General features: G+C 37.5%; 1 protein-coding gene across 1 annotated transcript in view; it reads right to left on the minus strand.

The window, feature by feature from the left end:
- Window positions 1-23,022, minus strand: part of LOC132132338 (mediator of RNA polymerase II transcription subunit 13-like) — a 107,821-nt gene that overhangs the window by 63,948 nt on the left and 20,851 nt on the right. Inside the window, exons 3-4 of the mRNA XM_059544716.1 lie at window positions 19,583-19,751; window positions 4,781-4,926 (exon numbers count right to left, since the gene is read on the minus strand). Of these exons, the coding sequence (XP_059400699.1) occupies window positions 4,781-4,926; window positions 19,583-19,751 (315 nt within the window). The remainder of the gene's footprint in view (window positions 1-4,780; window positions 4,927-19,582; window positions 19,752-23,022) is intronic.

The raw sequence follows: 23,022 nt of genomic DNA on the forward strand, positions 1-23,022 counted from the left end.
AAAGTGTACTGTTATTTTCATCACAAACAAAATTTGCACAGCAGAAAGCAGCAATTATACCTTTTAATGCTGACAATGTTATTAGTTTGGCGTGTGGTAAGAAAAAAAAGGTTTGCACACAATGGCCTAAGCCACTTTGAAACTCCTGTTTTTTTTATTTTTATATAGGCTACGTTATGAAAATAACATTGAAATACACTGAAGTACTTTATCCACGGAGTGAAGGTGGAGCGGTGTTTCTGGGATCAGTGCTTGCGGAGCAGAGTGATTAAACGCTCGGAGCGTGGAGGGAAATTGTTGTTAAAATACTCCATTTTTGGTCATACAGATAAAAGTAATCAATATTTCAAATCCGTATACGATTAATTGTGTGCACTCCGAATAACAACAAAACGCAGTGCTTCTGTAAAATAATTAAAGCAAACAAGATGCAGTTTCTGCCTTCTGGGTCATGTGAATTTGAGCGTGACAGGTTAGCATGGATGATTTACATGAAATTTTATGTGCGTGCAATGCACATTGTGCATTGTTTAAGATGACTTTCAGTTAATTAAAAAAAAAATATATATACACATTTAAAATTTTTATTTTACTAAAGTTGGCATGCTGTGATCTGTAGCCTACTGTATTTTTATTTTGAAATTTTTTACTGTAACTGACAGATTCCAGCCAAAAAATATACAACCCGGGAGTGGGCAGGAACGGGATTCATTCTTCCGGGATTGAACGGGACGGGATTTTCCCCGCAGTTTTTTCGTGGGATTGGGACGGGATTTTTTTTGTGGGAGTGGAACGGGACTGATTTGAAAATCCACTCCCGTGTCACCCTCTATTGTGGATGTTGATTGGTCAATACAGCATTCCATCCAAGCTAAAAATAACAATGAATTTCATTCAAAAGTGAGCATTAAAAAACAAAAACTAAAAGGAATATTTCCCACTGATTGTCTTTGGATACGTAAGAACAACTGAGGGCTATGTTATCACATAAAAGGTCTTAAACCTAGCATGAATTGGAAATTGTGAATTAATTTTCCTCCCTACAGTGAGGTAAATCCAAATGAAATGGATTCCGAAACAAGAAAAAAAAGAGGGGGGTGGGACTTGATTTTGCCCATCAGTAATTGATTGGATCATTGTCGTTTGCTAATTGCTGCGATCTCATGTGAGTGACAGATTGCTGGAGGGGAGGCTTTACTGTCCAGCCCTCACACCAGTCAACACAAGTCATCAGAGAAGAGATGGTGTTGAGGGGAATGGAAGTTATTGTTTTGGATTGAAGATTTTGTGATTGAAAAAATAATTGTCCATTTTGATTTTATGGTGACTTTAAACAGGCCTAAATCTCCTAAAGTGCAAGGATTTGCCACTCAGGGACACAATAATAAATGCTTTCTTTAACATGCCCATCACTAAAAGGCCTTTGGAGATCCCACTTAACACTATTTTACTAAAAAAGGGGTGGTAGACTGCAAGTTCACTTTTTTAACGTTAGTTAAAGACTGCAGACCTCACGCTCTCTCACCCTCTCTGCACATAATGGTTTAAATGAACAAACACATTTTTCAGTGCTGATCAAGAGTTTTGTGCAAGCAATTTAAGGTCGCGAATTCTGTCCCAAATATAGCAGGCTTCATTCAGTGATTGAAACAAATATTATAAATATTAATTGAAGTTTTACAGCATATAGAACTGTGGCATTGAATACTCCGAGCGAGCTGTGCTGTGGTAAACATGGAACTTTTCCTTGACATGAAACGATAAATAATCAATCCTCGCTTCCATTGCTTGACAGAACTCCCCGAAGCCTGCCCCATCCACGACACTGATCGGTCTCATGTCCTCACAAATGAACAAAATTAATTTAATCCGTTATGGCCTCTTGTCGTGTTGCAGACAAAGAGCTTGTGGCGGGCGATGCAAAGTAACGTTAAGTGTCAAGACGTGACTGTTTAGCTGGAGTTCCACACATTATGCCATGCTCATTTGGGTGCACATTTTTGAGATGCGACCTCATGGTTGAATGGTATGCTAACTGTATCTTGAATAGCTTGCATACAACTTTATCTCGCGGGTCAACAATGTTACCTCACTTTCTCTGGTGCGGTCGAGTTGGGCTCTGCACTTGCTGCCATCTTCCATTAAGACGCGTCAACTTTCAGCAGTGATGCTGTGCCAGACAGTGCAACTCCTGTGCGTCTCTGCTGCGTGTCAGGAGCGCGGAGGCTGTCTCGCATTTTCTGTGTCTAGCGCGCCCACTCGCAAAGCAGACAGCCACGCCTCTACTACCACAGGCGTTTTTTCCAATTTTTTTTTTATTCGAATATTAATTTTCACCTTAATTTCCACGAATTTAGAATATTCGTTGACAGCCCTAGTAGGGACTACAACGTTACTTCCCGGGTTCATGACGTAACAAACACAGATAAACCCCGCCCTCTTGAAAAGGCAACAGAGGGGACGTGGCCATGCTGTGCTGCTTTAGAAAAGAGGAAGAGAAAACTAAAGGTGCACGTAAAAATCTATTCACATATTAATCATAATTCTGTCTTCTAACGAATCTAATGGATTCACAAGTTTCAAAATCAATGTTCTAAAGCAGCGGTTCTTAATACTGTTCCTCGCGCCCCCCTGCTCTGCATCTCTCTCTCTCTCTCTCTCTCTCTCAATCAGCTATGAGAAGAGTTAAACATGGAAGTGCGTGCTATATTAAAGCTTTAATCAGGATATAACAGTGTATTAAAAGCCATAAGCAGTAGCATTTACAAATAACAGCGTATCTAAAAGTATGAGACAACTAGGGGTGGGCGATATCTCGATATTTAAAATATATCGATATATTTTTTTAAACACGATATGGATTTTGACATATCATATATATCGATATATTGTTTATATTTAATTCTGATTCCGCCACTTAGCTTGTTTGCCTTCTCTGTGCTGTGCTCGCCCCCGCTCGCACGCCCCCCGCCTCCTTGCTTTTGTCCCCCTCCCCTCGCATATACAGAACTAGTCTAAAAAAAAGTCTCAAAAAAAGGACAACTGGCTCCATTATATGGAGAAGATACTGCGGTTTTCAGACGTCGGGCGAACAGCAGGCAGATGTCTACTGTAGGGCCCTATGATTTCGCGGTGATTTTAGCTTCTGTCATCTCACTACACTACACTCACTATCAGGACGTAAACACAAAGAACATCTCCAGAACTGCTCTGAGAGTCACTTCATGAGCATCTGACCGTTTGATTTGAGTAAAACTAGCGTCATATATCACATCATAGACTGTAGTATCACATACACAGAACTGTAACGGTTCGTCAAAATAAAAGTATTTGCCAGAAATCTATTACTATTGTTCAGCAGAATGTACATAGCCCACTACTACTAATATTAAAAAGAAACGAACATAATTTTTAAAGGAATAATCACACAACATTTCTTCCATGTTTTATTTTTAATAGTAAATCCCCTTTATTTACCAAAAAATAAAGTTTGCTTAATTTTAAATAATTAAAAGATAAATTAAATGAATGTTTTATGCCTTCATTTGATAACCAGAAAAATGTAAATACACAGAAAATACACATAAGGCTATTGTAAGAATTTGTGTAGAATTTTTAAGAACTAATTAAGTTGTTTTTATGCATTTAAATAATTACACATGCTAAAACACAGAATTAGGTAACAATAAAACATATGGTGAAGAAAAAATATAACGTTCATAGGGCCCTAAGTATGTAATATTTGCCATATTTGTTTTAAAGATATAGAGATATATATCGTATATCGAGATATAGCAAAATATATCGAGATATATTTTTTGCTCCATATCGCCCAGCCCTAGAGACAACAAACAAAAAACATATGCCTAACCTTAAAAGCCATGCTTGTACAGGTTCTGTACGATCCTCTTCAATAATATCCTCTGCTCCTCAATCGGGCTCAAACTGATAAGCGTTATTAACAATGCCGTTGTTTACAATACAACCGGAGCACATTCCGTTAAGGTGAGGGGCGGGACGATTAGAAACACACTAGAGGTGGTTTAGCCAATCACAACAAACTGGACTAGTTAACCGATTTCTGAGGGAGGGGCTTCATAAAAGCAGGAAATAATCTGCGCATTTCTCAGAGATGGGACAGAGCGGTGTGGAATACAGGTAAATTATGTGAAAAAGAATGTTTTTTTTTTTAAACAAAGCATTAACACTTGTTAGACTGCACCCCAAAAACACAATCAAGACTAGAAAATAAAACAGTGCACCACCCCTTTAAAAGTTTGTTAAATAAAAATATCAAGTAGCAGTTTTTTTCTGTTTAGGCCAGGGCTGGGAAATATGGCGATACCATTTTATACATCAATATTAACAGCAAGTTAACAAATGATTATAAAAAATATAATGAAAAAAATGCAATTATCGATTAAATATTTTTACACATCCCCATGCCGTAGTTTAAGCATTTTCAGGATTTAAGGATGTGCAGATATCACTGAAATCACCATTGAGTGCATTGAGCATTGCTCATGTTACCGGTAATGAAGAACACTTTCCTCAAACACCTAAAACAGGAAAATGTCTTGAACACTATTTCTGTATATAGAAATTTTTCCAAGATACAGAGGGACAGACAGAATGCCACTGGGCTTTAGTAATTATACACCTCATCTTTCTGATCTGAAAGGAAATGCTGGAAAGAGAAAAAGGGAAAGGAGAAAAAAAAGAAAGGGACAGACAGGGAAAAAATATTACAAAGTATATCAAGAAAAGAGTGTTCTATCACCTTGGAATGGGCTGGAGGCCTGCTGGGCCAGTGTCAGGTGCTCCTCACTCAGGTGGTACACGGGCTGGTGCTGGTTGATCTCCACGCTGGTGCACACATTACTGTCTCCATGCAGGAAGAATGTGAAAGAGCAAGACAGGTGTTCTCTGAGAAAGAGAGAGACACGTGTTAAGCAGCAGCAGCACATGTGCCTAAAACAACAACAACAAAAAACAACAACATGGATTAATCAAAGGCCCAACAACTATGGAACATCTGACTGGATTTGAACTCTTCTTGAACTCTGAACTCTTGTGAATCATTTAATCAGCATCTGATGTGATTATTAATTGTCTAAGACAGAATCTGATTCATAAGTAACTCTATGAAACAGTATTGTTGAAATCTCAAACACATGAGAAACATCACACATCATTGAGGGGCAAGTGTTTGCTCTTTGACCTCTAGGATTACACTGTGTTTGACCCTTCTCCTCATGAACATGCATGAGGCCCTTTAATATATGTAAAAGGACAATAACACTTCTTCTACATTAGTCACACTCTGAACTCTGTAAAGCCTGAGCTCTGTGAAAATCAGTCCAAACTACGACAGCTTCCTAATATGTGCTTAAAAAGCTTCGTTCCACGGCACATTAGAGTTGCTCTGCTGATCTGGAATCATCACAGGCATTAAAGCATCATAAAGCAAAACTAGTCCATTGGCAAAATTACTAAACCAGAAAAACTCTTGTATTTACATGAAATGGAAGCTATAAAAGGAAACACACGTGAAAAAGTCAAGTTCCCCCATTAATTAATTACGCTTATTATGACAATTTCTGCATTAACTATTACTCATACTTAAGGTTAGACATCTGAACAATCCCCCTGGAACTAAGTATTAAACTTCAAATTACACAAAGTCTCACAAAAAAAAACTAAGCACAGGCAGCATGCCATCAGTATGGACACTAGCCAAACATCTGCATTTAGAGAGTGAGAGAACCATAGAAGAGGTTCAGCCACTAACCCACAGAGACATACACTGTTTTGCAACTACGTCACATCTAAACAGAGTAAACACGCCACACTGACCCCATGCATTTCTACAGCTCTCTGACTCAGAATGTTTTATAGCAGGCTGCCCCCGTAGAGATATTATATCAACTGGGATCTGGCGCCATTGCCTTCATTATTTCAGGCGCACACAAGTCTTAAACTTTCTCAACAACAACGCATAAAAAAGCAGGCTCTCTGAGCGAGCTCAATACTGCTGCACCATCACATTTAATCACATGGTCTACACACACACTGAGCTCAATAACAGCATGCTCCTGAAGTTCTCTATTCAGGGGCAGACAGAGCAATCTGTGTGTGTGCATCCCTGAGCAACTCCAAAGCAAAAACATGACCTGTAACCACTGTTCCTCCCCGAGTTCACACCAGTCCAAAAGTAACAATAAATAAAAGTAAAAACTGAAAAGAGAAAATAAAGGGAGCAACACTCATCAACTTGTGCAACTTAAAGTGCCCCTATTATACCATTTTTAAGGTTGCTAATATTGTTTTATGAGCCTCCTAAAACAAGTTTACATGAATGCAAGGTCAAAAAAACATGTTCGTTTTCTCAGAAAACAGATTTGTGAGCAGGCAAGTTGTCGATGTAAAACATGGGCAGACATTATGCAAACGTGTTACCTTGTTACATAGAGCAGTAACAGAATAAGATTCAAATTCCTGGCAACTCATTTAGGCAATTGAGAGTCGACTTTTTTTTTTGACAGACAATAACTTAATTTATTGCGCTGTTGACTTCACAACTTTGCAGATAGTTTATGTTCACATACAGCTACATGACACACTACACGAAAGATAACAGTCGAAAAGGCATAATGTGGTTCTTTAAGACACCTCATCCCTGCGTAATTCATCATCAGAGGATACAAAAGATTAATAAAATTCCATCTTCAACTGTGCTGTTTGTCACAAACAGAGAAAAAACATTGCCAAATAAAAATACTTAAACTACTATTCAAAAGTTTAGGGACAGTGTATTTTTAATTTAAGAAATGAACACTACTATTCAGCAGAGAGGTGATAAATTGTTGAAGAGAGACACTAAAGACACTTACAAATGTTACAAAAGATTTCCATTTCAAATAAATGCTGTTCTTAAAAAACAAATTAAAAATAAAAACCTTAAATAATCATGGTTTCCACAAAATATTAAGCACAACTATTTTCAATTGATAAGAAATATTTTTTGGCAAATAGGGATGTAAAATATCAATTAATTCCATGATCGACTGTCGTTTAAATTAACGATCAATTAATCGATTAATCGTTAACCATAAAGCTGCAAAATGCATCTATTGCAGGCACGCAGTCACCGGCATGACAGGATGTGCAAAAGCCACACACACACACAAAATGCTTTTTTAGTCTGAATAAAATGCTAGTAGAAGGATTATAAAATTAATAAATGTGATTATGAGCATTTTAAAAAATGAAGAGAGCGCGCCATACGTTTGAGGTCATTTACTTGTTGACCGTTTTCTGGCACGGAGACTGCTAAACGAACCTCTTTAAATGGTTTTGTGGTGCTCGTTGTTGTATTTTAAAACAATAGCAATGTTTTCAACTGACATTATGACATTTAAAATAAAATTATCCCAAACGTAACTGTGACTGTGACCACGAAGTGAACCGCGTCCATCGGCGCTGATGCAGCAAAACACACTGTTGCTCACATTATTTTTATTCTGCTGGATTCTGTTTTAGAAAATTTCTGATTTTGAATTTGCGTTCCGGTAAGCCTAGCCTATTTGTTTTTAAAAATCCAGCATACAGTGCATTAGATCATGACAGTGCATGCTTGCATACGAGGATGAGCGAGCGCGGCTTTGGCTAGATTTATTTGGAGATTACTGCTCATGTCTCATTCGGCACAAATCCAAATGTTTCCATATTCGCAATGTATTTGAATGTTAAACCATTATTTATAATGTAAACTACTCACACATTCGCACATAGACGGAAAAGATTATCCTCTTCATATGAGCAAAAAGGTCCTTGGTATAACAGCAGGGTGAACCGGTATACTACAGTCTATTTAAACTGACCACTGTAACCTTTTAAATGTTTAGTTGACGATTTTATTTTGATAATGAACAGACTGCGATGCAAGTTTGAATCGCTAGAATATACGTTTGCTCCAGGCTCTGACGCGATCGAAACAGCTGAGAAACACCTTTTCGCAGGGTTAGGAAAATGTTAGATCGTACCATGCCTCTGGATGCCGTTCGAGATATAGCCTTCATTTATGTGGCTTTGTTCTGGTTTGCCGTTTCTTTTCTTATATCTTCACAGTCTAACCCTCTAATTTCACAGGTTTATTTTATCATCTTTCACTTTTAATCGCATGTCTTACAGTGTGTGGTAAACATGGGAAGGGAAATGAAAGATTTCATGAATTAAGAATTCATTCGATTTATTAATTTGTTCCCTTATTTCAGTTAAATCATGGGTTATTTAGGGAACAAAATTAATGAAACGTGGACAATTGCCACAAATTAAGTCGTAGGAACGAATTAACAAGTTGTAGGAATGAATAGACTATCTGTCACACAGCCAGTTAACCGACCAACGACAACCTTAATCGATCGCATATCTTATCGACAATTAACGATAATCGATTAAACGTTTACATCCCTAGTGGCAAATCAGCATATTAGAATGATATCTAAAGGATCATGTGACACTAAAGACTGGAGTAATGGCTGCTGAAAATTCAGCTTTGCCATCACAGGAATTAAGATACATTTCAATACAAAAAAAAGTTATTTTAAATTGCATAATATTTCACAATTATTGTATTTTTGATCAAATAAATGCAGTCTTGAGCATGAGATACTTTTTCCCAAAAACATTTTGCTTTTAAATTGTGCCAAACCGAAACTTATAAACGGTTCTGTATTTTTAACAAATGTGACCCTGGACAACAAAACAAGACTTAAGTGTCAATTTTTCAAAAATAGGATTTTTACAACACCTGAAAGCTGAATAATTAAGTTGATTTATGGTTTGTCTGGATAGGACAATATTTGGCTGAGATACAACTATTTGAAAATCTGGAATGTGATTAGGGATGTCCCGATACCACTTTTTCCAATTCCGATATAGATGCTGCAGCTTTGGCTATTTGCTGATTCCGATATCAATCCGATATTTTTATTTTATTTTTGAACTAATACTAATAATGATAAAATAAATGGAAGCACTCAATTACTCAATTGCTCAATTAGCCATCTAAAAACAAAAATCTTTGTCAATATTTTAACTTTATTAAAAACAAAATAGAACAAAGATACACTTACACATAATACACAAATAAAAATAAACAGTGTTTTGCAGGTACAATAGTATTTAGCATTTAAAAAATTTAATGAACAAGTAAAAATAAAACTATTATTTACAAATTACAATTGTAGCTAGACAGTTGCCTATGGCTATGATTTTACTAATACTGTTGTCAGATTAATTTTATAGTCTCAAGCATTCAGAAATGACACACAAGAAAGCTTTACTTCAATAAAAACAAGGATTAGTTTTTGTAAGGATTGTGATGTCCACATGTTTTTGTTGAAGAAATTATAGAGGCTAGTTTTTCTTTCGCAAAAAGGTGGCCAAAAATAAAAGATTAAGTGGATATTTGAATTGAATTAATTAAACGGAACATTGAAAGTCTAAGAGGATATTAAGGCAGATGCTGCGGTGATATCACCGACATTAAAACAAAACACGTTATTAACAATGTTATCAAAATACAAAAAAGATTAACAGGATTATAAAAGTACCTAAAAGTGATGCACGGGCCTCATCTTGGACTTTTTTCTTTCCCTTATCTCGGCACCGGACTACTGTTGTTTTTTCCAGGGCAAAGTTGTCCATCAGTTATGATCATTTGCAGTCAGCCGACAGCTGCAAACATGAGGTGAGCGCAAGCAAGCACGCACGCACGGGCGCGCCGCTGCGGGAATGGCGTGTCACGTGTGCGTCGCCTGTCTACTGTCTTCATCATGAAACGCATTTTTTATAATTAAGTTTACATTTTTATTTACGTATACATTAATATACATATAAAACTAAAGGTTTTTATTTTTTTTGAGCAACTGGGATGGTGCCCCCCTGGGAGTTGGTGCCCTACTGCGTACTCTGTGTATAGGGAGCAGCGGTACTGGACATAAATACCTGTCTATCATACTGGATATGTCGGCTGTCGCAGTATATTCATTCCATGGTGCCAGAACTGCAGCTGATAGAATGTGCGCTGCAGCATAATACAGTGATATTTCTCCAAAAGCAGATCGTGGAGACATTTCTATCGTCCATGATCAAAAATATTCATCTCACACCCCTTCCCTCGGAAGAAATCGCAGACCGAGGGCAGACCAGACCGCAAGAGCACTTTAGCGTTGGACCTCAAAGGGGCAGGGGTCGCAAATCGGATCATATTTTTTTCTCCCCTCCGATCTCTGATCTAGAGTTCTGGGCCAGTATCTGCATGATACCGATGTCGTGGATGTGATGCGGAAAAAAAATTAAAAATAAAATACTGAGAAGATCGCCTTTGAAGATGTCCAAATGAATTCTTAGCAATGCATATTACTAATCAAAAATTAAGTTTTGATATATTTACAGTAGGAAATTTAGAAAATATCTGCATGGAACATGATCTTTACCTTATATCCTAATTATTTTTGTCAAAAGAAAAATCGATAAGTTTGACCCATACAAATTTTTGTTGGCTGTTGCTAAAAAGAAATACCCCAGCGACTTAAAACTGGTTTTGTGGTCCAGGGTCACAAATTCAAATGCAAAACACTTTTGGTCTGGTCTGTGCACTAGTCAACAGAGGCCAAAAATAGAGCTCAGGACACCACCTCTCCTGATGACACCAGATAATCATGATGACAGCACATCTCCAGCTTAAAAGCAAGCAAGGAAGAAAAGAGGTATACATTTACCTGTTAACCAGACCCCCCATTATGGGACTTGCAGCTGAAAGTGCCCTACCTAACTTAAAATTGCAACCGTTCCTTACTTCAGTATTACACACATAATTTTTGTGTCTTTGGAAAGAAGGCTTTACTTTTTATTAACCATAATAGTTGATAATGTTGATAATGCTAAAAAAATATTAAAAGTTATAGACACTGTCAAGTGCCTTAAAAATAATTTTTTACCACGCTGATTTTTTATTTTCTTTTAATATAAAAATACATGAAATCAGTGGAGCAATCTAGAAAAGTAATGGGTTGAAAAGTAATGGGTTAAAGTCACATGTCTCATGAGTTTCTATTTCAAATCTGAAGATACCATGAAAAATGAGATTCCTGCAACCATTTTTCTGAGACTATGTCTACATCCTGAGATTGCTAGAAATGCAGCATTTACAATGAATTCTGCTCATATAGTCAATTATCATGTGCTGACGGCCAGTTCTAGAGATGGTAATCATACAAATGCACCATAAAGTCAATAATCACACTATTCATATAGATGGCATTCACATTGATAGCTGCAATTACACCGTCATAGCTCGCTGATTTGCGCTCAAACAGATGGTAATCATGCATATACAGCCACATTCCCCACAAAACACACTCACACATGAAAATTGTTGAAAAAAAAATGTAAAGAAAAAGCAGATCGCTAAGTTATGTCTCCATTAGATGACAGAGCGCACGCACCGAGCTGTCACGAGAGAGCACCAGAATTCAAATGAACAATCTTCTGCCTATCACTTTTTTTAGTGGATCGTCTCATTCTGTTTGTGGCACTGTACGCTACAAAACCATGCTGTTTTTTACTACCAAGTCAGTTTTCTGAGCGGGAGTTATTCCATAATGGACACAAACAATACTGTCCCTGAAGAACTGAAACGTAAACAAAGGACATATTACAATGTTATTGCTTCGTAGGACTAAAAGTGCTCCATGAGATTTCATTCAGTGGACACTTACTTTCCTAACTAAACCAGGATTTACAGCTGTGGATGCGTTTATGACTCGTTATTAAGACAAATCAGGTATGTACTGCTTTTTGATTCTTCATGTTTTGATGTGTACTGCTTACACAAATTTAGCAAATACATTCTTTATAAGCTTTCCATTGAAAAACAGCAATCTGTTGTCAATACTTGAGGCTTAGATCTTTATAATGATATATAGTTTGTAGGGATGTTGCAGTGACGGATTTTTTCCACCGGTTAATCGACGTGTAAAAAAACCGGTAATCCCGGTGTCACCGGGGTTGCGTGTCGGGGATTTCGGGTGGCCGAAAATGCGGTCGTGCAGACGTGCACACGTCTCAATTTACTTTCACTTTAATTAGAGGCAATTCAGTAGCATTTGTTTGAATTAATCATGGGTTAATTTATTTTATTCTTAATAAAAATACACAAAACAATAAGACACTCGCTTGTATTACACACATCTTTATTGCAAAATGAATAACATAACACACCATGCAAAAACTAAACAAAAGCACTTATGAAACACCTTTAAAGTGCATTTATTAACAAAACGAACCACTGCACACAGCGTGCAAGTATCAAATAAGACTCGTTAAATAATTATAAATATTCGTTAAATAAAGTGCCTGCCTTTTTCAGCAAAATAAAACACCGCACAACCATCGATTATGAAACGAACGAACATCAAAAACTTTGTTAAATAAGGTAGCCTAGCCGAATAATCACTGGACACTTAAGTGCAAAAAAAACTAATATAAAAATTAAACTCACGTTAAGCTGTTAGAAAAAAGAGGTAGGCCTATTAACTGCATTCACCGTACAAAAAAATTATAAATAGGCTAAATGAGAAACAATAAACGAAAAACTTTCATTTTAAATTGCAACAGTTCACTTTGAAACCAGATCTTCCACCATCCTTTGCCAGTTAGCTCGCCTCACTCTCCTCAAATGATAAATGAAATCGGACAACTGCTGCTTTACTGCGGCGCTCGTTCCGTTTACGCTAAATTACGAAGGCACGTAGTCACTAACTGAATTAAGTGTTTTATTGCTATAGGCTAAAACTTCAACACGACGGGGACGGTGCCGGTGGTCAAGTGCTATGACCGGTAGGTGGGTTAAACACCGTGTATCACCGGTAACACCGACTATCGCAACAAGCCTAATAGTTTGTCCAAATCAATTTTGTCCTGTTTCATTTAATCTATTCGTAAGCATTGACACGTGCAAACAAAGAGAGTTCAGTGCACCCACGTCCAGGTGCAGGTGCAGGTTAACTTATTTGTGAGGTTAAGAGGGAAAAAGGACCAGACTAAAGAAAAAGAGCAGTAACAGCTTGTGATGAGAAAAACAGCATGAGAAAATAAGAGCAAAAGTAGTAACATTCCACAGCTGTAGTATTGGGCTGTTACTGACTTCCTGAAAGCAGTGGCTCTGGTCAGGGTGTAGCAAACTCCTACTATGAAAACCACAAACACACTTCATACCTCAAGTCAACGACTTTACACACACATCACACCCAGGCACATGAACAGGAGGTGTCTGCAGCCCCTTGGCCGAGTGGTTTGAATAGCATCCAACAATTTACATCTAAAGCCCCTTTCACACTGCCATTCCGGCAAATACACGGGTAAAGTGTTCCGGCAATTGTTCCTGGGTCGCTAGATTTTGCACTTTCACACTGCCAGTGATTACCCGGGATATGTGCATGCTTTCACACACAATCCGTAAAGATCCCGTAACGACACGTGACATCAGGGCGTGACATGTAATGTACGAGTCGAAAACGTTAGGCACGTTACACTTTCACTGAAGCAAGCGAACGATCTCGGCGTCAGCGCGGAAAGTGAGGAACTAACTAATCTCTGCGTCATTACAGTTTGCACATATTTTTTCGTCGCGAATGTTGACCTTCCTTCAAAACAGCCGTTAAAAGACTCGCGCGATTACGTGCGTCATCACTTCGACACGGCATTAGATCTCGCTTTTGTTCACACAGCGCTCGTTCCGGGTCGAACCCGGCAATGTTACTAGGTCCCCGACCCGGGTTCAATGCCGGAATCAATCCCAGGACGTGTTTGCTTTCACACAGAATGTTCCGGCAATATGCTAGGTCCGACGTGCAGTGTGAAAGGGGCTTAATTGTCTTGCATTGTCTTTAGTCACATGAGTGTGTTACAATGTGATTACTGTTAACTAAAGCTAAACGTATTAAAATAGTTTTTGTTAACTGAAATAAAGCTGAAAAAAAAAAAAAAAAAAAAAAAAACTAAATGGCTGAAATAAGTTTAAATTGAATTACCAAAATGAAAACTGGAAAAAAGCTTATCTTAAAAAAATAAATAAATAAATAAAAATTAACACTAATAAAATCTTACCCAAATTAAAATGGAATCAGAAAATAAAAAAATAAAAGCTAATTAAAAAAAACACCGTAATATTATATATTCTCTCTCCAAACAAACCCCTGGAAGACATAAGCCACAGTAAAGAAGTGCATTACTAACAGCAGCGTGTTTGCCACCAATAGAGAACTGAGACTCTCTGAAATACCTTCAGATTAAAGCAGTCGACCACAGAGCAAATGGCAGTTAACACACAAACATACATTGTCTACTGCATCCATCAAAGGTCCTCCAAACAAAGCCTTTATACACACAAAGGAGAGCATCCTCTCACTCATTCATAAAGCGTGGCCTTTAAAGCGCTTAAGAGTCAATAAGAGAACTTAAAAGCCTCTAGACTCGATAACTAGAGCTCGTATTCTGCGCGCTTTAACTGTTTGCCTCATCATAACAGCTGAACAAACCCGACGAGACTTTTCTCAAACAAAACATTGTTAGTCAACAGTCACTTATGCTAATTAAATGTTTTACTGATCTTATGTAACAGCCTTTCTCTAAATACAAAGCCAACATTTTGAACTAAAAGACAACATGATTGGCTGCATGCCTTGGAGACTCTCAATCTTTACAAAGATTATCACAACAGCCGCACATGGATGGGTTTTGAAGAACACTTTAAAACAAAATTTGTTTTTAAAACTAATAAACAGAAAATAAATAATGATGCTCCCTAAAAAACTTATTCAGCTTTAAATGCTGTAATTTAGGTTTTTTTTGTGGACTTTTGCATCCAAGCTTATGTAGATTTACTATATAATGCTCCTTGAGCCAACACACCCCTCAAAAGAAAGACATTCCACCTTAACTTCCTCAATGTACTGCCCATTAATTTTCAAGCTCAAAACGAAACTTTACAGGAAAAAATACTATTTTAATCAACATGCTTTTTTGAAAATAGGTGAAGGTGCCAGAACAGAGACCCTAGAACATCTCCACAGATCGTAAATCTCTCCAAAAGAGACACTCTGAATCCACACAATCTCCACTACAGCAAAGATAGGAGCTTCTGATGAAGACAGAATCAAGGCGAGTCAGAATGTAGTGAGCATGTGAATGTGAATGAAAAGGCAAAGAAACTGAAAAAATTTAGAAAAAGATCTATGACCAGTTATCTATGACCAGTGTGTAGTGTCAGCTATTGAGTGTGTGAGTGGAGAACAGAAATGGGAAGTGAGAGAGTAGGAGTTCTGGAATGTCAGGTATCTCAGATCAGACTCGTGGAACTGAGCTCAGAAAGCAGCAGAGGATCTAGGAGCTGTAGTTTGAGCAGGGTTCTAGATTTACATCAGTGCAGATTTACTATAGTGTGTTTATCTGAAGCTGTCTAGGACTGATGGGTAAAAAAATGGTTATCAGATGATATAAATGATATAATCTGGGCATGCCTTTGAAATTTCAGTATGAAACAACTGTGCGCACACACACTGGATCTACGGTTTATTTCCCATCCAAACCGCAAATGGTAGGAAAAGCCCAGACAGAATATGCAAAAAAAAAAAAAAAACGCTTCACATTTTAGGAAGGAAATCTGTTGCCTTATGTTAATTGTATTTAAACATAGTAAAATTTGTGAAACCAAGCACCAAATTCCTACTGGTAGCTAAAAGTTAACGACCTCTTTCTTTTTTGCGTTTTCTAAATGCATGTTATTGTGAATGATTCACTCATGCATATTGTTTTTTAATTTGACTTTTAAAAATAAAAAGTAATAAAAAATTAACAACTCTCTTGACATAGTCAACATAAGCATGATAGTCTAGAAAACAACTAGTAGAAACTTCTAAATATATGCACTATTTTACATATTAAGGGATGCACCTTTCGGAATGCAATTTTGCTGTTTACAGATAAATCTTTATATTTAAAAGTTAAGTTCAAACCCGTGCACAAAGATTATTTTACAGTACATGATCTTATTATAATTTTATGTAGAAAATATAAATGACTTGCCCTGCACGATTTGCACTTAACTGCAATTTCCTTTTCTAAGAGATTCCAATCATATTTCAAGCAATTAACATCCATCATGGTGAACAGCACGCATCTGAAGTGCCTCTGAAGAAAATAATGCATTATGTATTGGCTTTAAAATGTCGGCCAAATTTTTTTTATCGATGTATTTACTATGTTTCTGGAACTGGGAGCATTTTAGTTGCATTGCTGTCTATGCAGGGTCAGATAGTACTCTTGATTTCATAAAAAATATCGTAAGTTGTGTTCCGAAGATGAATGAAGGTCTTACAGGTTTGGAACGACATTAGGGTGAGTAATTAATGACAATTTTCATTTTGGGGTGAACTAACCCTTTTAAACTGCCATAGTCAACTTAAATGCCTGTACAACTCATGTTTTTTTTTTTTTTGAGTGTTGATTATTAATAAATACATTTGACTAATTGATTATTATATAACATGTATTTTCAGGTTCACCCTTTAGCCAATTGCATCCTGAATTTTCAAAGGATCACCAACGAACACATTTTTGGGAGACTGGATCTATTGAACTTTGCAAATTAAAGATGTCCCAATTCCGTGAACATAAGAGCAAAGATTCTCAGCATGCCTGGTTGTGAGTGACCGAGAAACCTGGTGTGGACAAATTTATCCTTTTAGCAGTATAGCTACAGCAAGTTCATTCATAATAGATAAACACACCAGATCACATGCCGCTTTTTTCTCTACAGAATCCCGTCACTGAAAAGATGTTGCATCTGCTGGAGTGTGAATGCATTTGTGACAGTTGTGTACATACCCCTATAAAAGCATCCTAGCTTGTAGTCTGTCCTGGGTGTGCACGTCAAGGGAGACAGTGCATGCATTTCTGCATGCAAATGATTTTGTGCCCATGCAAGCGCATGATTTTATTAGGTGAGATTGCTGTGGGTGTGTACAGATGTGGATAAATGTGTGCGGTTTCAAGCATGCAGGTATCCTAATGGATATATTCAGCACTGCAGCTGCAGTCTGTCTCCTCCGCCACCCTACTAAACAAACAGAAAAAAAAATGTATTCACAGATGCATCTTAAATACCCTTTACAGTATGACTGCGACATTACATCACAATAATTGTTGAGTAATGTGCAGTGACGTGCAGGGAATGCATCATGTTCTGCACTGCCTCACGCATCACCAAGCTCCCCTGTGAACACTGCCCATAAAAGAACACACTGGATCTGTGGATTAGCCATGGTAACAGATCTGCTACTCACACCCACCATGAGAGAGAGAGAGAGAGCGCGCAGGTTTTTAGTTTAAAAGTCCCTTTTGCTCATTAAGCCTTCATTTTTTTAAATCAAAAATACAGAATAACTAATAATACTGTGAAATATTACAACTTAACTTGTAAGTGTTGTAAATTTCAACAAATGTAAAATTTCAAAAGAACAGCATTTATTTAATTGTGCGTTTACAATCCCTTTGGATCATTTTAATTGTGTCCTTGCTAAATACAAGTCTTCATTTCTTAAAAAAAAAAAAAAACTTTTTTTTTTAATAAAATCAATCAGAGCTACAAACGAATGTTGAAATCACAACATTATAATATCTGGTTTGAAAAAGGATCTGTTAAGATGCCCTTGCCAGTTTATGAATGGAGGCCTGTGAAGAATAAGAGGTTTTCTGAGTTTCTATGGCATGCAGGAACCCACTGCAATATTTGTGACAGGTGAAAGCCTCTAAGGGGCACATGTGTGTTCTGCTAGGATGGCTCTTCGGGGACAAAATTAAACACCTCCGTGGTGGAAAAAATACACATGCTTAAGTCTTGAACACACAAGCCATCACTGAGGGATTTGGCACCAAGAGAAATGCAAGCAGGCTTTGGGAATCAGTGTAGCAGGCAGAAATGCTAATCACCAAACAGCCCATTACTACACCTTGTTCTCCGCTCCTATGCCTCTGAGTCTGTTATTTAAAAGGCTCAGTGAGCACAAATTGAGAATCAGATCCCTTCATTTCATTTATCTTGTCGGATATAGGGAGTACAAAACATCAATCATTTATAAAACATAAAAATTTAAAACCATACTATTTGAAATTATAATATTTCACAACATTACTGTATTTTTGACATTTTGACTAAAAAGCATTAGACTTTAAAAACATTAGACCCCAAACTTTTGAACAATAAATCCCCCCACATTAAATTTATAAATTTCATACCTTTGCTTCAATCATCTAGTGGATGATAATCTATACATTTTATTAGTTTACAACAGGAGAGAGAGACAAGGAGTTAAAAGTATGTGGTAAATATGCATGTATTCAATTAATAATTTATGAGTCTGTACGCTGTGGTTAACACATGTCGAGTCATGACGGTCGTTTGGTTTCAAATGCTTGTAGCAAAAAATTAAAGTAAATTTGAAATGCTGTATCTTCAACACACTGTCTAAAGGAAACTACTAATAGAAAGAGGGAGGGAAGGAAAGTGCCTGTGTGTGAGTGAAAGAGGGTGAGCTGAAGGAGGAAGCGCTGTTGTTCCTTTTTTCTGTCACTTCACAGTGATTTGCAGACAGACAGAGCAATAAAACACACAGACTCACAGTTAGAGCCTTGTTAACAGACCTCAAAAGAATGTGTTTTAACCGTGTTTAACAAACAGCCTCTGATCCTTTACAATTTGAAGACTCTAGGATTAAAATATTAATTTCAGTATTAAACAAGGCCTCAAATACATATCTTGCTTTGCATTTGAAGATTGCTGTGAATTGTTGCACGACAGAAAAAAGTATTCTAAACCTACTTGAAAGCTGTCTGGCTGTGCTAATAGAGTGCATAAATGACCTTGAGCAAGATAAGAGAAAAGCACAAATAAATGACGCTGTGAGAAGAGAACTGTGACAGAGGGCAGAGAAAAGCCAAGCTGCTCTTTTTTTTTCCACCTCTACACACGTCATCTCAGTTTCTTATCAAAGAGCACAGATGCTGACAGGGAGAAATCCAGCGCTGGAGACAGAGCACTTGCACGCCTGCAAGAAGCTAATGTACACTAACACACAAGAGCATATTGCAGCCTGAGAACGGCATTAAAATAAATTATTATTGCACTATAGTGCAAGTAGCCAATCTCTGTATTCAAATCCCCACTGAGATGGTGTGTAAATATGCTTTGAGAGCAATGATATTCATGTTTTGGTGTCAGACTGAGAAGCAAGCGTGGTTGATTTGAGGCCACCTGATCTAGATCTTACTCTGTATAGAAACCTGAGCTTCATAAACAAGCACTTCTCTAATGCAAGTACCTCAGTGGAGGATGCAAAAATTGCAAGCTCTATCAAAGCAGTGATCAAATGAATCCTTGTAGTTACAGATAACATAAAATCAATTTTAGACAATGTGAGCAAATGAAAGAACATCTGAACAGGAATAGTATTCTTACCTCTTGTTAATGGGCTTCTCGTCCTTTTCGTAGGGTTTGACGAACCATTTTCCAATGCGTACGAAACTACGGTTCATCAGACAGCGCTCCAGCAGATTGTGAATGGCCTTGAAGAGAAGAGTTCGACATTCGTAGGACAGACCGCTCTCCCACACACCATCATCCTCGCCTGTGGAGAGTACACACAGAGACCTGGTCACAGACCTGCTGCTGTCAATAAACATCATATGTACCTTTCATATGGGAGAGCAATTTGCAGAAGTGAGTGAAAGAATGCAAACAAATAAAAGAAGCAGATTATTCTTTTTACACAAAAAGGCAAAAAAAATAATTATTCTACCTCACCAGAATACAGACCAATAGCTAAAATTTGCAACTGGCCAGAAGATAAACTAGATCCCTCTTCAATCCCAGGGCAAAAATCCATTCTAAATCTTTTACTACAATACAGCAAAAGGATGAACGTTGTTGTTACATAAAACACCAGCTGGACTGGGCTGTTTCTTAAGTCCAAATAACTAGTGGCCGACCGATATATCGGGCAATATCTCATTTTTCAAATATCGGTTTTGGTATTTAGGCTGATCATTTTTTTTTGATCATGTCATTTTCATTGTGTGCTATATGTAAAATGAGTGTTGCCATGGCTTTATTTGAAAAAAACATATATGATTCCAGGGGCGGATTGGGACTCATTTTCAGCCCTGGAGTTTCATGCCTTAGACCGGCCTACTTTAGTTCACAACTGACTATATTAAAATAATGTAATTAAAACCTCAGAATATAATTCCCTACAGCCTTGTAATTCATTGAATTTTTAAAAACATCATTTCCAATTCAGTGCAAAAACCATAGCCTAAGTTTTGCTTCACAGTGAAGATTTATTAGAACAGTAAATAACAGGATAGTGTAAGAATCTCTTTTCTTTAGGATTTAGTATTCATAAATATCCAAACATTGAAATAAAGAAAAAAAAATCTAATAAAAACAAATATATAAAACAAAATAAAAAATAAAGATTAAAATAAAATGTATTGCACTTTCTGACGACAGTATCATCTCAGTTTCATTAATGTATGGCTGAATCATCAGGTATCTATTAATTATCTCAGGGCATTTTTCATTGAGCAGGGCTCTTCATTACTATTAGTTCTTCTGAATGACAATCCTGCCTGCCCATTCTGGTGTGTTGGGCTCATGACTGGAGCTTGGTAACGTTACTGGGCCTTGCTCTTCACTGTTCAAATTTCTTAGATATTAATAAAAAAAATAAAACAAGATTATATCTGCTTTATATTGGCCATCCTGCTTTCCAAGATATCAGCATCAGCTGTCAAAAACCCTTATCGGTCGACCAATATAAATAACATTGCAACACCCAATAAGTCAGTCACAATCCAGAGGTCCTGCTGAATTTTTTATCAATTAAAAGCTTAGGCCATTAATTGATTTTAACAATGGCCTCCGTTCCTATAGTTTAAAAAAAAAGAAAATTATATCTGAAGCTTTAGCTAACTTTAAAGCACCAAGAATTCTACTTGTATTTTAATTTTACCCAAGTCTTAATTAATCTGAAGCACTGATCCTAGCACACGCCATCTTGCCTTGCACCGAATAGTCTTGCAGGTACAGTGTCCAACGAGGCTGTAAATCTGAGTGCTGGTTTGTTTCTGGATCACGTTTGGCTGTGGCCTCCATGCTTCAGTAATCACATTAGGAGTCACTGCTTAAACCTGGCAGCTCTTAAGCTCCTTTCAAACATGTCTCTGTGCAGCACAGCTCCCATGAGCACCCAGGGGCTGCACACATTACACCTCCCACCCACCCAGACTTGCCCGCCCGCTGGTCTGCAGATGGAAACACAGCATATCCACTAGATAAAACAGTAACAAACAACTCTGATAGGATTCCCCGACACTGCAGACGTCGGACAATATATTTGCTGCCACAGTGTACTAAATCAGACACATTTAGTTTTAGGTGACAACAAAAACACTTGATTATTTGCATGCAGGGCCTAAAACGAGCACTCGCCAAGCACCAAATGAAGGTAAAAATCAGCGTTTGTGAGTCCATGTAACAGTGTCAATCGCCAGCTGGAGGGTACAACTTTTACAAATTAAAACAATGCAATGAGTGAAAACAATAGGCAATTTTAAAGAGCTATTTTATTTCTGACATAAGCTAGTAAAATAATCTTTTCCAAAAGACAAGATCATCGTGATAAGCCATTCTGTCATAAGCGACAAGAGCGAATTAAATGATACAAACAGACTGATAAGAAAAGACTTAGAGAAGGTTATTAATGCCTTTGTTTTGTCTCGTCTGGACTATTGCAATGTGTTGTATGTGGAGTCCTCCCAGACCACTATTTCACGCTTGCAATTAGTTCAGAAAGCAGCAGCTAGGCTGCTAGTGGGTGCTAAGAAAAGTCCTATCACTCCTAATTTACCTTCTCTCAAGTGGCTACCAGTGAACTACAGGATAAAATATAAAACTCTTGTGTATGTTTTTAAAGCAGTGCATGGGTTGGCCCCTGCTTACATGTCTGAGCTCATTGCTGTTCGTCAAGCACCTAGGTCTCGAAGAACCAAATAATAGGTTATTGCTTACAGTCCCTCGTACTCATTTAAAGTTAAAAGGGGATCAGGCCTTTGCGGTTGTGGGGCAGAGGCTCTGGAACAGTTTTCCTCAGGAACTAAGAGAGGTCACATCTTTAAATGCTTTTAAAATTGAAGTAAAAAAACTACATGCCTTTGAGAGGGTGGGCTAGTTTTCGTTGTTGATATGTTGTGTGTGTTTGTGTGTTTTAATGAAGTGTTTTTTGATTGTATAACACTTTGGTCTGCAGGTGCAGTTGTAAAGTGCTCTATAAATAAAAGTGAATGAATGAATGAATGAATGATAAGGTTTAGAGCAGTGTAATGGCCAGCTTATCCCTAGACACAGTTCTAATAACTTTTACATGAGAAGATTTTGCTGCTTCATTCAATCGGCATCGGTATTGGCCGATCACCATGACAAGAAATCATTACTCAATATCAGCTGCAAAAATCTTGATTGAAGCATCCCTACGGTTCACATTCTTGTTTTAAATGTGGCCAATATCAGATTTCCAGTGTGAACAGATCATGGTTCTAAACTGACATGCATGTGCAAACGAACAGTACGAACAGGGTTGCAAGGTTTCCACAACAAAATCTGACCAATTGCTTCTCAAAACTAGTCCAAAACTAGCCCAATTCAAATATAACCCATTCTGGGGGTTATATATCGCTTTAGTGGGGTTGCTTTATAACCCACGTAGTTAAAAAAACAACCCGTGGCAACAATGAAAAAGTAGACCAATTCTGCAGGAAAACTGTGGACTTGGAAACACGTGCACAGCACGTTGTCATACAGAAGTAAACACGGAGGACTAGGGCTGTCACTTTTAGTTC

The sequence above is a fragment of the Carassius carassius genome, chromosome 49 (assembly GCF_963082965.1).
Source record: "Carassius carassius chromosome 49, fCarCar2.1, whole genome shotgun sequence".
Lineage (NCBI taxonomy): Eukaryota > Metazoa > Chordata > Actinopteri > Cypriniformes > Cyprinidae > Carassius > Carassius carassius.